General features: G+C 43.1%; 1 protein-coding gene across 4 annotated transcripts in view; it reads right to left on the bottom strand.

The window, feature by feature from the left end:
• PAMR1 (peptidase domain containing associated with muscle regeneration 1) overlaps positions 1 to 16,571 on the bottom strand; it is a 104,826-nt gene that overhangs the window by 41,165 nt on the left and 47,090 nt on the right. For 3 of the 4 annotated variants that reach the window (XM_023185541.2, XM_023185540.2, XM_023185539.3), the window contains one exon: positions 658 to 772. The exons of the other annotated variant lie outside the window; for it this stretch is intronic. In XM_023185541.2, the coding sequence (XP_023041309.1) occupies positions 658 to 772 (115 nt within the window). The remainder of the gene's footprint in view (positions 1 to 657; positions 773 to 16,571) is intronic. 4 annotated transcript variants of the gene reach the window in all.

Below are 16,571 nucleotides of genomic sequence, written 5' to 3'. Positions count from 1 at the left end.
TGCAACTATAGTGTGCCATGAACTGTTCCAGCACAATGATGCAGTCATGAACAGCTCTCACCAAACAGGTCCCTTGTGTAGCATTTATCAATAGTTACAGTAAAACAGGGTCTATACTTTGGACTATGGCATAAACAACATTTGCGAGGGCCCTAAAGCTCCATAAAAAGAAATGACTCGTCTTCCACACAGGTGAGAGAATTAGTTTATTTGTTGTGGGATGTTTGCTTTTTTTCTGAAAGCTCCAATTAAAGGAGCTGTGACAAGCATCAGCCCCAATCTAAAGTATAATTCTTTGAAAGTTAGGCCTGTGCCTTTTTTTTCTTTATATCCCTCCCATAGGAACCAGCTCAGTCCTGAGTAAGTAGGAAACACTGTTGAAGATTTGTGGATGGGTAGATTGCTCTCAGTATTTTGCTTTGTTGGTGTTATCCTTGGGTCAAAATCATCTGAGCCCTACACTTCTAAGGCAGTGATGACAAACATTTGGTTGGCTGTAGTTTCAGCCAGGCCTCATCCCAGAGAATCACAGAATGGTAAAGAGAAAGGCTCCAATATATATAAAGGCTCCAGAGGATTCCAGTGACCAAGAGCCTTCTATCTCATTGCTGTGTCCTTAAAACCTCAGACTCCTTAGTTCTGGCCCCAGCTCCTTACCTTAGTTGGATGATAAACCCAGGTTTAGCATGAATGGTCCATTCGCAGTGAGAATTTAGGGGATAGCTTTCCAACAAAATCTGACCCTTTGGGGCTCGCAGAACCTGGCCGCATCCTAAGAAAAGAAGAAAAGATTGGGACATAAAAATGGAGGTCAATAGGAAAGAGACTGGAGAAGGTCTCAAAGAGACTTTGAGCTCATGTCACACTCCTGAGGACAGGATGAATAAGGAAAAGGAAGAAGGAAATTAATATTTCTCAAGCAGCTGGCAACATGCCAGGCAATTTACATACATTAATTCATTTAATCCACCCAACAGCTTGGGAAGGGAAGTGGTGTCCTCACAATTTTCCAGCTGGGAAAACAGATAGATCAGAGAGTTAAATAAATAACTTGTCTAGCCACTAAGTGACAGAGCAAAGACTCAAACCTAGCTGTGTTTGAATGTAAAGTTTAAGCCACCCTATCATCCTTCCTCTCCAGGCCTGGCAAATGCCAGCCTGCTGCCCCGACCTTAAAAGGCTCAGAAAGTAGACCCACCCCCCAGCTCTACTCTCTTCCCTCCACCATCCAGGGAGGAAATCAAGGCACTAATTTATTCTATGAGCAGTCATGTAATAAATGCCTCTTTAAAGCATGACAGTGGAAAGGAGAGATGATTTCCAACCAGGTTGGACTGGATTGATTATTTTCTCATTTTTTTCTTGCTCCCAACTCCTTTTGTTCAAATAAACTCCTATCAAGATCACCAATAAAACTAAATATATCAAAAAGGGGCTCCTGGTTAAAGCAGAAGGAGGGGCCCAAAACCCTCCACCCTGAACCTTACCTAGTCTGCTGAGTTACCTCCAAGGAATCCCTAAGATTTAAAAACCACTGTACTGAACAGTCTTTAAATTAGATCATGTTTTCTAGTATTAAGATAAGCACAAGTATAGCAGATGCACTGTATTTTTGTAACCAAAAGTTTGGGGAAAATGTCTTGAAGTGGTTCTATGGAAAAATTATTTGGACAATGAAATAAATGATATTCTCTACTTGGGGGTGGCACACTATGATCCTTGGGCCAAATATAGCCCACTGTCTGCTTTTGTAAGTAAAGTTTTATTGAAACACAGTGACACCCATTCATTTATGTATTGCCTATGGCTGTTTTTGGACTATCATGGCAGAGTTAAGTAATTATAGCAAGAGACAGTAGGCCCCATAAAATGAAAATACTTACTATCCAGCTCTTTACATAAAAAGTTTACCTTCCCTATTTCTATACAGAAATCCAGATTGCCTTCTTAAACTCTGGATACATAGTTATATTCAATAACTCCCCAAAAGTATAAGATTTCATAACTGAAAAATAAAAATATTATCAGTGGATACTGCACCATGGCAAGATGACAGTAGTAACATTTCTAGTGTTAGGAAAAGAGCCCAAACTCCACTTTTGACAAAGCTATGAGGTCTGAGGCTTCTTACTTTTGTGAAAACTACTGCTAGGTCATACAATCTATCTCTTCACTAAGATCTTTATTGCTGCTGCTCTGTGCCAATGATGAGAAGCATCATCCACTAGTTTCCACTTGGGGCTCCTGTCTAGTCCCAGCCTCCATCATCTCTCTTTGTAATCTCATCTCCTCCTTGATCTCCTGGTGATATGGTCTGGCTGTGCCCCCACCCAAATCTCATCTTTGTAGTTCCTATAATCCCCACATGTCATAGAAGGGACTTGGTGGGAGGTAACTGAATCATGTGAGTGGTTACTCTCATGCTGTTCTCGTGATAGTGAGTAAGTTTTCACGAGATTTGATGGTTTTATAAGAGGTTTTCCATCTTCACTTGGCACTTCTCTCTCCTGCTACCATGTGAAGAAGGACGTGTTTGCTTCCCCCTCTGCTGTGATTGTAAGTTTCCTGAGACCTCCCCAGCCACACAGAACTGTGAGTCAATTAAACCTCTTTCCTTTATAAATTACGCAGTCTCAGGTACTTCTACATAGCAGCGTGAAAACCAACTAATACGCCTGCCATTCACCCTTGTCCCCTGACATTCTATTGTCTACCCAGCATCCAAAGCCACCTTTTAAATAAATGAATCAGATCACATTATCCTCTTGATTCAAAGAGGTTCTCCTTCCAAAGGTTCTCCACTGTGTAAACACCTTCCTATGACATTTGTAGCCCTGCCTTGCTGGCTGCCTAAACCAACCCTCCTCCCAATCTCACATACCACTCATCTGCTTGTCCACACTGCCCCAGACACAGCCTGCTTTCTGTGCCCCACTCCCACCTTGTACTTGCTGTTTCCTAAACCTAGAAGGCCCCTCTTCGTCTGCATCTCTTTCCTGTAAGAATTAAGCTTATATGATTGCACCACTGCACTCTAGCCTGGGTGACAGAGCAAGACTTCACCTAAAAAGATATAATAATAAAAATAATAAGCTCAACTGCCACTTCTTCAAAAGGCCTTCCTTGCCATCCAGCTAAAATAGGCCCTCTTAATTCTATGGTCAATATCATTACTCTGTTTTGTTTTCTTCATAATACACATGCTTATTTGAAATTATCTCACTTACTTGCTTACTCCCTTTGATAGAGCTGGGATCTTTTCTAGCTTGTACACCTAGAATGGCGCCTGCCATATAACAGGTGCTCAATGCATATTTGTTGAGTAAATGGATGATGATATTATTATAGGCCAGGCACTAAAGCGTTGCATTTTCTCATTTAATCTTCATAAAAAACCAAAGAGAACAACATTCATCTCCCCGTTTTTCAGATGTGGAACACTAAAGATGGAGAAGTTAAGTGATTTCCCTAAACTCAGATGCCAGGAAGTTAGAAGACTGTAAATCGTTGTCCTAATGGTAAAGCAGTGGTTAAGAATAGAGACTGCAGAATCTGACTGGCCTTAGATTGAAACTCAGCTTTATTTTCCCTAGCTGTGCAGCCTTGGGCAAATTACTTCCTCTGTCAGAACCTCAGTCAACTTGAATCAAATGTGAATAAAAGTGGCAGCTACTGTATATGGTTTTGTAAGGCTTAAATCAAATTGTGCATGGCAAACTCTTAGCAGGAAAATTAGTAAATGTTAGCTGTTTGTATTGAGTGGCAGAGCAGAGATTTCACCTTGGATCTGTCTAGTATCAACGCTGAGTCCTTGCTGGTATGTTAAACTGTCTTTGGGGCATTCTGACCCAGTCCTCTCCCACTCCATTTTGAAACGGCAGAATTTTTCCACCCCTAAGAGAGATACATGGAATCTTTGCCCGCTCCCTTTTTATAATGCACGTTCCTTCTTCCTGCACACCTCACACTCCTCATCGCCCCCATCTACCCATCTGCTGCTGGGCTACGGAAGTGATATGTGGGGTGTGAGAGACAACAAAACAAGCCTTCCTGCACAGCCCCCGCCCTCAGGGATGGGCAGCTTCCCAGCCTGCAAGGTGTTAAATCCCAGCTCCCTCAGCAAACCTCCTGCTGGGGATCCCAAATTAGAACCAGCAGCAAATGCTGCCAGCCTGCTCCCAGTTTCTTTTCTCCATATGGAAGCTGGAAGCAGACAGCTGTGCCTCAGGCCCCTCCCCAAATCCAAGGGAAGGCAGTGCTCATCTCCATTTAGGCTTCCTTGGCACATCCATTTGGGCTTTGGCCAGCTCCAGGGTCTCTTGCAGTCTCTAGAGGGCTCAGTTCCCATCCTCAACCAGGTGCCCGATCCCTGGCCGTGTAAAATGCTGGACCACCTGTTCCTGTAGGCTCAGGGGCTGTCCTTCAGAAGTAGCCAGGATTCTAAACACATGCAACATCTCCATTCTTCTTAATGAGGTTCCTTTTCACTCTGAAAGGGAGGGCAGAGTTGGCCCCAAGATGGGGAACAACTTCCAAACAACCAGAGACAAAGGGGCCACTTCTTGGAAATGTGCTTGGAAGAAGGAATATTAGGGAAACAGCAAGAGGAGGAGGGAGCTGCACTCCCTCCCCACATCAAGGAACGCCTTAAATTCTCTCTCCACTCTTGCCTCTACTTGGAGAGCTGGCGAGCCTGGGTGCAGGGGCAGCCTGACTACACCTCTGTCCAGGGCAGAACAGTGAACACAGCTGAGTGTCCCTGCCAAGGAAGTATCGCTGGCCAACCTAGCAGGTGGTCCTGAGTCTGAAAGACCAGAGCAAGCAAAGAGGCTGGAAGATGTGCTCAGATTCCTTAACCATGTCTTACTGCAGGAGAAGAGGGGTATAGGTGTGTGCGTGTGTGTGTGTTTGTGTGTGTGTAGTGATATCTGACAGTGAGGCTGAACTGTGCCCTGAGCTCTCAAATCCTGGCATCATCGCCAATCTTCCCCCATGACTACATTCCCAAACAGAAGGGGCAGTTGGATAGACCCTGCTTCTACAGAACTGAAAGGAAATCTTTATTAATTTCTAGACCAGTAAGACAGCTGGAAAAGGCTCTCAACAAAAATGAACACTCTCAGCCTCATTCAAAAGTCTTCTTATCTTCAGCATTTGGTGCAGGGAAGGGGATTGCGGGAGAGACACACACACTTCTAAGAAGTGGTTGGGTTTTGTTTTTCTTTACTGTTTCCTCTTAGAAAGAAAAGGAGGACTTAAAAAAAATTCAGAGAGAGGCATTTGCATTTTCTCTCCTCCTTCAAAGATGACACAGTCTGTGATGCCAGCCAGGGTCCAAATCTTAGTTCGACCACTTACTAGTTGTGTGACTCTAAAAAAGGCCACTGTATTTTCTGAGCCAAGGTCTCTTATTTGGAAATGAGAATATTTGTACCTACAACAATGTGTTTTTCTCAACCGTCTTGGGGATTAAATGAGATATTGTATGTAAAGCACTGAGCACAGCACCTGGTACATAAAAATGCTCAATAAGTGGCAACAAATACTGTTATTTTTCTCAAGTCTTGTCTGGATTTGAGGCACTGACTGTTTTGGTCCAGGAATCACAGGGGACAGCTCAGGTTCTGACCCACTGCTCCAGGGTTCATGAGAGCCTCATCTCATCACTGACTAGAATCCTAAACTCATCAGGCTTAGCATCCCAGACAGTGATAGCAGAGCCAAGGCTTGGATGATGAAGACCCCAAGGGCCTCCCACATCAAGAGATGGTTTTGTGGAGAGGATAAAAGAAGGGGCTCTGGGGCTGGCTTCTGAATTTGCATCTTGGCTCTGCCACTTACAAGCTGTACGACAGCAGAAAAGTTATTTATCCCTCTGTGCCTGAGTGTCCTCGTCTGTCACATTGCTGTGACAAGGGTTGCAATGGGGATTAAATGAGTCAGTACAGGAAGGTACTCCGAACAATGCTTGGTTCATAGTAAGTACTAAGTGTTGGCTTTTTTCAGGGGCTCAGGTGTTCATCAGGAACAATGACAGGTCCTCAGCTCAGCCTGTGAGTTGACCTGTAACCCCAATCCACCTGACTCCATGATGACTGTTTACTGAGTTGTCTGCCTCCCCCATGACACAGTTCCACGAGAGCAGGAATATCATCTGTCCTGTTTACACCTATATGTCCATCAAGTCAGTGCTCAATTACCATAGCTACTAACTGAATGAATGGTTAGACCAAAAAAACAATTCAAAATTATTCCTGTCCAAACAAACCATTTTCAAAGCCCCTCCCCACCACCCTGTGTCAAATGGTCTGTCCATTCAGTTGAGAAAATGATTGTCCACAAAGAATAGCATCTACCACTTTGCTGCAGAAAGGCTTTCTTCCCCCAAGGTTGCCAGGGTTATCATAAAACACTCACATGGAAATAGCTCTGCTAATGGAACTCAATGGACAGAGTCTGGCTAGGGTAGCACAAAGAGTTAAGATTGCTAAATACTTTCAGTCTCTTCTCCCTGTGCTTCAGTTTGGTTGATTTCTATTGCTATGTCTTTAAGTTCCCTGATCCTTTCTTCTATTTTGACCAATAGGCTGTTAATCGCCTCCAATAAATTCTTGTTTTATTTCAGATAATGCATTTTTCAGTTCCAGGATTTCCAGTTGGTTTCTTTTTTATTGTATTGTTCAGTGCTAGGGTTTCCATTTTGTTCTTTTAAATACTTTCCAAATCTCTCCCGAATTTCTTTTTCTTTCTTTTTTTTTGTTATTTTACTTTAAATTTCAGGATGCATGTGCAGAATGTGCAGGTTTGTTACATAGGAATACGTGTGCCATGGTGGTTTGCTGCACCTGTCTACCCATCATCTAGGTTTTAAACCCTGCATGCATTAGATATTTGTCCTGATGTTCTCCCTCCCCTCACTCCCCACCCCCAGACACGCCCTGGTGTCTGTTGTTTCCCTCCCTGTGTCCATGTATTCTCATCGTTGAGCTCCCACTTATTGTGGCAACATGTAGTGTTTGGTTTTCTGTTCCTGTGTTAGTTTGCTGAGGATGATGCCTTCCAGCTTCATCCAGGTCCCTGCAAAGGACACAATCTCATTCCTTTTTATGGCTACATAGTATTCCATGATGTATTATATATCTCATTTTCTTTATCGAATCTATCACTGATGGGCATTTGGGTTGGTTTCATATCTTTGCTATTGTACATAGTGCTGCAATAAACATACATGTGCATATGTCTCTATAGTAGAAAGATTCATATTCCTTTGGGTATATACCCAGTAAAGGAACTGCTGGGTCAAATGGTATTTCTGGTTCTAGATCCTTGAGGAATCACCACGCTGTCTTCCACAATGACTAAACTAATTTACATTCCCACCAACAGTTTAAAAGCTTTCCTATTTCTCCACAGCCTCACCAGCATTTATCGTTTCTTGACTTTTTAACAACAGCCATTCTGACTGGCATAAGATAGTATCTCATTGTGTTTCTAATTTGTATTTTTCTAATTATAGTGATGTTAAGTTTTGTTATATGTTTGTTGGCTGCATAAATATCTTCTTGTTTTGTTTATTTGTCTGTTTGTTTGTTTGTTTTGAGACAGAGTCTTGTACCGTTGCCCAGGCTGGAGTGCAGTGGCATGACCTTGGCTCGCTGCAACCTCCACCTCCCGGGTTCAAACAATTTTCCTGCCTCAGCCTCCCAAGTAGATAGGAGTACAGATGCACACCACCACGCCTAGCTAATTTCTGTATTTTTAGTAGAGATGGGGTTTCACCATGTTGGCCAGGCTGGTGACAAACTCCTGATCTCAAGTGATCCACCACCTGAGCCTCCCAAAGTGCTGGTATTACAGGCATGAGCCACCTTGCCCAGCCATAAATGTTTTCTTTTGAGAAGTGCCTGTTCATATCTTTTGTCCACTTTTTGATGGAATTGTTTTTTTCTTGTAAATTTGTTTAAGTTCCTCGTAGATTCTGGATATCAGACCTTTGTCAGATGGGTAGATTACAAAAATGTTCTCCCATTCTGTAGGTTGCCTGTTTGTTCTGATGATAGTTTCTTTTGCTGTGCAGAAGCTTTTTAGTCTAATTAGGTCCCATTTGTCAATTTTAGCTTATGTTGCAATTGCTTCTGGCATTTTCGTCATTAAGTCTTTGCCCATGTCTATGTCCTGAATGGTGTTGCCTATGTTTTCTTCTAGGGTTTTTATAGTTTTGGGCTTTACATTTAAGCCTTTAATCCATCTTGAGTTAAATTTTAAGGTGTAAGGAAGGGGTCCAGTTTTAGTTTTCTGCATATGGCTGACCAGTTTTCCTAGAACCATTTATTAAACAGGGAATTCTTTCCTCATTGCTTGTTTTTGTCAGGTCTGTTGAAGATCAGATGATTGTAGATGTGTGGTGTTCTTTCCGAGGTCTCTGTTCTGTTCCATTGGTCTATATGTCTGTTTTGGCAACAGCACCATGCTGTTTTGATTACTGTAGCCTTGTAGTATAGTTTGAAGTCAGGTAGCATGATGCCTCCAGCTTTATTCTTTTTGCTTAGGATTGTTTTGGCTATATGGGTTCTTTGTTGGTTCCATATGGCATTTAAAGTATTTTTTTTTTCTAAATCTGTAAAAAACGTCAATGGTAGTTTGATGGGAATAGCATTGGATCTATAAATTACTTTGGGCAGTATGGCCATTTTTACAATATTGATTCTTCCTATCCATGAGGATGGAATGTTTTTCCATGTGTTTGTGTCCTCTCTTATCTCCTTGAGTAGTGGTTTGTAGTTCCCCTTGAAGAGGTCCTTTATATCCCTTGTTATCTGTATTCCTAGGTATTTTGTTCTTTTTGTAGCAATTGTGAATGGGAGTTCATTCATGATTTGGCTCTCTGCTTGTCTATTGTTGGTATATAGGAATGTTTGTGATTTTTGCTCATTGATTTTGTTAATTTTTCATGTCTTCATCCATTATATTCATCTTTTCCTGTCAATCTTTTAGTGTATTTATTTTAAAGTTATGTAAAAGTTTCTTGTTTGAAAATTTCCATTTCATCATCCATGCTCTATTTCTTTTGACTGGGTGTTCTCTTGAATGTAGATCTTATTTTCTTGCTTCTTCACAACAGGAGATCTATTGTTTCCTTTGATTAGAAATGCCCTTTCCTCTGTTAGGTTGGCAGGAGAACTGATGAGGGATGAATCAGTTTGACCCAATCAAGGGTTAAGCTGATTTGGGGCAGGACTGAAGCTATAACCTCATCAGAAGAGCCTTGAAATTCAAACTCCATAAACTTAAGGAAATCTCTCTTTGGTTTTCATCTCCTCCTTCCCCCAGCTTCCTGCACTCCCCTAACTACAAGACTGGGAAGCTGTGAGCCCATAAGACTGTGAGACTTTGAGACCACAGGCTTATGAAGCTGTAAGGTGACGACATCCCAAGATCTCCTGCTTCGTAGCCGCATTCCAGCCTCCGCTTGCACAGCTAAATTCCATTTAAGAAAATACTTGGTGGAGAGGATTGTCTTTGCCTTGGGGTCTCCTCTAGATTTAAGTTCAAGGAGTCAGCCCACAGATTCAAAAGTTTTCCTGGCCCTCGTCCTCCTCTGTTAGGCCCCTTCCTGCACTTGCCCTGCCCCCAACCTCAGCAGCTGCCTTCAAGTATGAAGCATCCCGAATCTCTTGCTCATCCTGGAAGAACTCATCCCTCTGGAGTTTAAATTCTTTTAGATTTCATATTCACAGACATATTATGGCTTTAATGAAAATTGTTATTTTCTTTGGTTTAATCTAGTGATTTCTTTCTGTTTAAGCAGGAGGGAAGGTCTTTCACATCCTTCTATACCTTCACCAGAAGCTGAGCTATGATTGATGAGTTCTTTAATAACACAAAATCCTCTACAAAGATTTAAACATTAATTCTCTGGGGTCAAAGAGCTTCAGCACATAAAATATAAAATACTTTGTCTAGTGAAGACTACCTCCTTGTGTCCAGTGTGTATTCTTTAACCTTAAAGACTTCTCTTTTGTTATCTTTCTTCTCTGGCCTATATGGATTTCTTCCCCTGCCCCCTAAAACAACAACTAACAAACAGAGCTCATTTCATGGCTCTGGATTATAAGAATAGCATCCACCAGTTATTGAGCACTTACTATATATCAGATTCCATCCACTATTTATTGAGCACTTACTATATATCAGACTCCATATTAAGGGATTTATAGACAGTTCTTCACTTAAACTTCACAAAAACTCTGAGGGCCACTATGAGGATCCCAATTTTGTAAATGAGGAAACTGAGATTCGCAAAGATTGGGTAACTTTGCCCAAAGCCAGGAAAGGAATACAGATTCAAATCCAAGCCCAGGCTGCTAACTGCCACCTAATACCATCCCCAGTTTGAATCAACCTGGGCATTGTTCTTCTTCTGGGAGCATCAGGACACAAAAGGCTGGGGCGAGATGAGGCAGTTTTCAGTGACACCACCCTAGGCGGTTCCACAACTCCCCTGGAGGGCAGCCCCAAAAGTCAGTAACACACAGCTTTGTAAGCCTTTTCCCCACTCCCCTTAAGTTTTCTCTTAATCATTCCTGCTTATGGCTCAGGAATCAGCCTGCACAAATCCTCTTCCTCTCTGATAACTCTTGCCCTACAAACATTTTTGGGCATGGCTTATGGCCAGTTCCTCTGTTTCTCTGCCTCTGTCCAAAATATGACTAAGAAGATAAATGTATTAAGGACCTATAATCTCTCCCCATAAATCCTCTCATCTGGGTTGCTTTCCTATCCTCCTCAGATGCCCAGTATCCTTCAAGGACTGAAAGGCTGGGATCACTGCCATGCCAGCTAGAAGTGTGGCATTCTGGGTCACTCTTGGGCCCTCCTGCTGCTCATCTTTTTTGATGGCCAAGGAACTCAGCCTAGGGCCAAGCTAAACTAACACCAGTCTGGTGGCCAGCAGTGGAAGTCAGCAGAGTGGTTCCACTTCAGAACTCAACTTTTGAGTTTAAGAAACCCTAAGAGGAAGCCTTGGTTTCGACTTTGGATATCAGCACCTCCAATAGCCAGCACCCAAATCGCAGTTCCTAACTACAGTTTTCCACTATAAGAAACCAGGATGCGGCCGGGCACAGTGGCTCAAGCCTGTAATCCCAGCACTTTGGGAGGCCGAGACGGGCGGATCACGAGGTCAGGAGATCGAGACCATCCTGGCTAACACTGTGAAACCCCGTCTCTACTAAAAAATACAAAAAACTAGCCGGGCGACGTGGCGGGCGCCTGTAGTCCCAGCTACCCCGGAGGCTGAGGCGGGAGAATGGCATGAACCCGGGAGGCGGAGCTTGCAGTGAGCTGAGATCCGGCCACTGCACTCCAGCCCGGGAGACAGAGCGAGACTCCATCTCAAAAAAAAAAAAAAAAGAAAAAAAAAAAAGAAACCAGGATGCATGGAGAAATGGCTCGTTTCACGACCTGGCATAGAAAATCAAGGTGAACTTAAAACATTTGAGGGTGAGGGGTAGAATGCAAGTAAGTGCTCAAGGAGCAATGAGGTGCAGCCAGCTTAAAGGGCCAAATCTGAAACAATCTAACCATCAAAAGAAAAACTATGATAACGCTATGAAACAGAAAAAAAATTAAAATTCATGAGTCTCATAGTGCAGAGAAAGAGAGAGAGCCAGATGTTGGAGAATGACAAAAAGTGGCGAATCCTGGAAAGCAGCATGCGGATGTATGCTATTTCAACTCTCTGTAGAACTGAAATTTTTAAGTTAAAAAGTAGAGAAAGGTAGGAAGAACAGCTCTTTTTTTTAAATGGCAATAAAGTGCCACTAGCTCCTAGTCTGGATATTCTGAGATTACTAAACCAATCTTTCCTGGACAGAAAGATGTGAATGAGTTCTCTCCTGGGCTCAATAGCCTCAGGTCGTTTGCCCATCCTCCTGGATAATACAACCTGCCAATGGTTATGCATGAATCAATTGCGTAATGAATTTTAAGGTCATCATTAGTTAGGTTAGTAACACAAACATTGTCAAGGACAGTGCGCATATAAAGGTGCTACTGCATCTGTTCAGTGCCAGATGCTCTCTAATTCACATATAAAACAGCTCTGATCCTTCTGGCACTTGTCCGCCCCTCCTCCCTCCTTCTAAGGCTCTGTATAGTATTCAGGAAAAAAAAAAAAAAAAGTGCCCAGGCTCTTCAGAGACGCTCAGAAGGAAGCGCCTTCAGGATAACGTTGTCTGAAAGGATCACTTGGGCGCCATCTAGTGGGAAAATGCTTACACTGCCATGGGGCTCCAGCGCCGTGTCCCAGCCATACACAGGCCACCCTTAACATAGGCGGGCGGTATAGTGCTCAGCACCAGGCCGGCATTCGACAAAGAGTGGAATGAATTACTTCTTCCTATGAATTCCCTGCACGTATGTTTAGTGCCAGTATGAGGTGAGTGTGATAAGAAACTAATAACATCATATTGATGTTTTCTTATGGTTAAGCACTGTTTTCACAGATGGATTGTAAACTAATTGCAGAATCATTGCATTCCCTGGTGCCTAGCCCAGTGCTCCATAAGAAATGCTCCATCAATGCTCATGGTGGTGGTAACATACACTGTGTGGAATGAGGCTTTCAGAACAAGCATAATGGAATTGAACAAGCACCATTGAACCAACACAGGATCGGATAGGAATCTGACCATTAGTTTGTTTTTTAAATTGCATAGCATTGACCACACTCCATTTGTTTTTAACTTTAAAAAAAAAATCTCCTCTCTAAGGCCAAGTTCTAAGATGTCAGAGACCATGTCCGTCTGGCTTATCATTGTACATCCAGTACCTAGAAGCATCCATTCAAGAAATATCTTTTGACTGGATAGGTAGATTAATGAAGGAAGGTGTGAGCTCTCTGTTCTACCTGCCTAGGTGATAGACTGGTTGCTCTGAGCCAGTTCTGCTGTCCTTGAGAAAGCCTGGACCCTCACATGGACACGATCACCAGCCCAACCAATGAGGCTCCATAAAAAGCCTCTTACACCAAGGCGCAACCCAAGACTCGAACAGTAGGTGCTATTTAAAAAGACACATGCTCAGGATTTCTGAATATTAATATTTTCTGTTTCATAATGTTTGGGTGACTACTATCTTTGTTTTGTTACCTTTTGCTTTATTGACCTCGTGCATGCAAATATTCTTTCCCTCCTGTCCTCTGTACCCTGAACAAACCCCCTTACTCACATGGAGTGACTGGAGTATGGTTTAGAAATATTTATCCACCATGCTTCCTTGAGGATGGCATACATTTCCCTACTTCACTCATTGGGAACTTAGCCATGTGACTCCTTTTGGCCAGTGGAATATGGATGAGTGTGATGTGCACAGAGACCTTATGTGCACCTGTGTGTTTGGCTTCGCCTCTTTTGCTTCTGCGACCCACCCTGAGAAGAGCATCCTCTGATGGCTGCTGTCCCTTCTGCCTGAGCCCTGCAGCCTGGAGCACAACCAACCCAGACCAGTCCAGTTGAAATCAGCGGAACCCCTGCCAACTCACAGACCCATAAGAAAGAAAAACAAACATTTGTCCTTTGAGATTGTTAGTTACCCAGAAAAAAAAAAAAACTGAACACTTTGACACCACCACCCTTGATAGAAACTCTCCGACCACAATACCCCTTCCACCTACATGTTCCATTACTTTATTACCACCAAGCCTGCTTTTCCACTTAAGACTTCCTGTCCCTGTTCCCCCTCTACCAGGCTCTTTCTGGTTTCATGTCCTTCTCAATTGGGATCCTTGGTCAGTCACGTCTCAGCTTATTCTTGGATCAACAAAACAACTGGTTTTATTCCCTTCTGCTACTGCACTTCTGGAAAGTATCAGTCAACGTCCTAACTGACTGCATCACCTCCCTAAGAACTCTGGCTTCGACTGGGTCCTCCGTCTTGCTTGCACATGCTTTAAGCTTAACACCAGCTGGTGCCTTTTCTTGTTCCTCAAGTGGCTGCCCCAAACCTTTGGTACTTTCAAGCACCAGCCTCTCTTCTACTCATTCTCAGCAGAGATTTCACTTCCTACTTCTCAGAGAAAACAGGGAAACTCACCAGCGGGAGGCAGGCTAGGACCGTGGTTAAGAGTAAGGGGTCTGGAATCATCCTGGGCTTTACCCTAAGTGTATGGCCTCAGGCAAGTTACTTCACAGCTCTGAGCCTCAGTTTCGTTATCTATAAAGTGGGAGTATGTATTTTCATAGGGTATTTTCATAGGGTACAGATAAAACGAGACATGGCACATAAAGTGCTCAGCACAGTTCCTACCATACAATTACGAACAAACCAGATATGCTACCTATACATAATTCTTTCCGTCCTGTCTCAGTCTAGGACAGAAAAGGAAACTCCCTCTCCTTTAACTCTCACTTTTGTTCTTGATCTCACAGGAAGTTCTTCTCCTTCAGCATAACATGGTCTTACCTTCTTCAGTTATTCTTACTCTAATATCTTCAATCTCTCCTACTGACATTTTATGCACATTAGCTTAAAACCTGTTTAACCCTTTCCCATCTTTTTTTTTTTTTTTTTTTTTTTTGAGAGACAGAGATGAGGTCTTGCTCTGTTGCTCAGGCTGGAATTGCAGTAGTGCAATCATAGCTCACTGCAGTTTAAAAATCCTTGGCTGCAGAAGTGATTCTCCCTCCTCAGTCTCTTGAGTAGCTAGCACTACAGGCATGCACCACTATCCCTGGCTGATTTTTTTTAAATATTGTACAGAGACAGAATCTTTTATTGTTGATCAGTCTGGCCTTGAACTCTTGTCCTCAAGTAACCTGACTGCCTCATCCTCCCAAAGTGTTGGGATTACAGGTATGAACCACTGCACCTGGCCTTTCCCATCTTAATTGGTATTTTTCCACAGCAGTTTATTTACTCGTATAAACTATCACCTTAATTCTCCCCCTCCTTGCTTGATTAAGCTTATTTAAAAGTTGTCTGTATTCTTTACATCCATTTCTCACCCTTCAAATTTTGCCTTTTTTTTTTTTTTTTTTTGAAACTGTCTCACTCTGCCCAGGCTGGAGTGCAGTGGCATGGCTAATTTTTGTATTGTTTGCAGAGATGGGTTTTCACCATGTTGCTCAGGATGGTCTCGAACTTCTGGGCTCAAGTGATCCACCTGCCTTGGCCTCCCAAAGTGCTGGGCTTTCAGGCATGAGCCACTGTGCCCCACCAAATCTTTATATGAAGCTGCTATTGCTCAGGTCACCGATCACATGCTAGCCATCAAATACAAAAACCTCTTTACTGCCTTCATCCTATGTGACCTTTCTGCCTTATTTTGAAACACTGCCCCCAGCTTCCAGAACCCTACTCCTTCCCGGTTCTCCTCCCATCTCTCTATCTTTTCCCATCTCCTTCCTGGTTTTCTCTTCCTTTCTTTTTACATCTGTTGCTATTTCCTCTGCCCGTGGTGCTCTGTTCACCTCATACTTCCATCTATAACAGCCATATGCATTTCTCAAGTCTCCAAAATTATCTCGAGCTCCAGACACCTATTTCCTACTGTTTGCAGGGTATCCTATAGGTGTCCAACTTATCTCAGGTGGAACTCACCTTCTTTCCCCCATCAAACCTCTTCCCTTTAATTATTCACGTAACAGCATCAACTTCTGGAGAGCTGATCAAACTAAGAATTTGAAAGGCAAACTCTTGAGGTTCCTCACCCCTACCTTCAGTGAGTCTTGAGTCCTGTCATTTCTTCCTTTAAGCTCTTCTAACTCTAGTCTCCCTTCTTCAACCCCTGAACCACTGCAATTGCACTCCTAATGGCTACCTTTGGATATGGTCTTCCTCCACTCTACTGGAGTTATGCTACAAGAGTTATCTGTGAAATGCTACTCCCCTGATTAAACCATCCATCATCTCAGAACAATGTCTAAGCTCTGAGCCCTGGCACACTATGACCTTCACAGTCAGAGCTTGCCACCCCAAGACCATCACCTTGCTCTGATCACACCTCATGTCACATGCTTCCTTGAACACACCTTGCATTTTCACACCCTGACCATACTATCCCTCTGCCTGAAATATCTTCCTGTTCTGCCAACATATGAGCAAAGGCATAGCTCTACCTTCACCTCCTGTCTGAAACTTTCCCTCCCTCTCCCTGTCATCAACTGTTCTCTTAGCTAGTTCTCAGAGCACTTGGTCCATCCCCTACTTCACCACTCTTCCTTGGCTCCCCACGGCACTTGGAATAGCATCTAAATTCCTTACCTAGCTTACCTTCATACAAGGCTGTATTAGCCTGTTCCCACACTGCTAATAAAGACATACCTGAGACCAGGTAATTTGTAAAGGGAAAAGAGGTTTAATGAACTCACAATTCCACATGCTGGGAAGGCCTCACAATCATGGCGGAAGACAAAGGAGAAGCAAAGGCACATCTTACATGGCAGCAGGCAAGAGAGCTTATGCAGGGGAAGTCCTGTTTATAAAACCATCAGGTCTCGTGAGACTTATTCACTACCATGAGAACAGTATGGAGCGTGAGACTTATTCACTACCATGAGAACAGTATGGAG

This window comes from Piliocolobus tephrosceles, chromosome 13, assembly GCF_002776525.5.
Source record: "Piliocolobus tephrosceles isolate RC106 chromosome 13, ASM277652v3, whole genome shotgun sequence".
In the NCBI taxonomy this organism is placed as follows: Eukaryota; Metazoa; Chordata; class Mammalia; order Primates; family Cercopithecidae; genus Piliocolobus; species Piliocolobus tephrosceles.
Note: the sequence above shows the minus strand (reverse complement) of the source record. Positions and strands in the feature narration are given on the sequence as shown.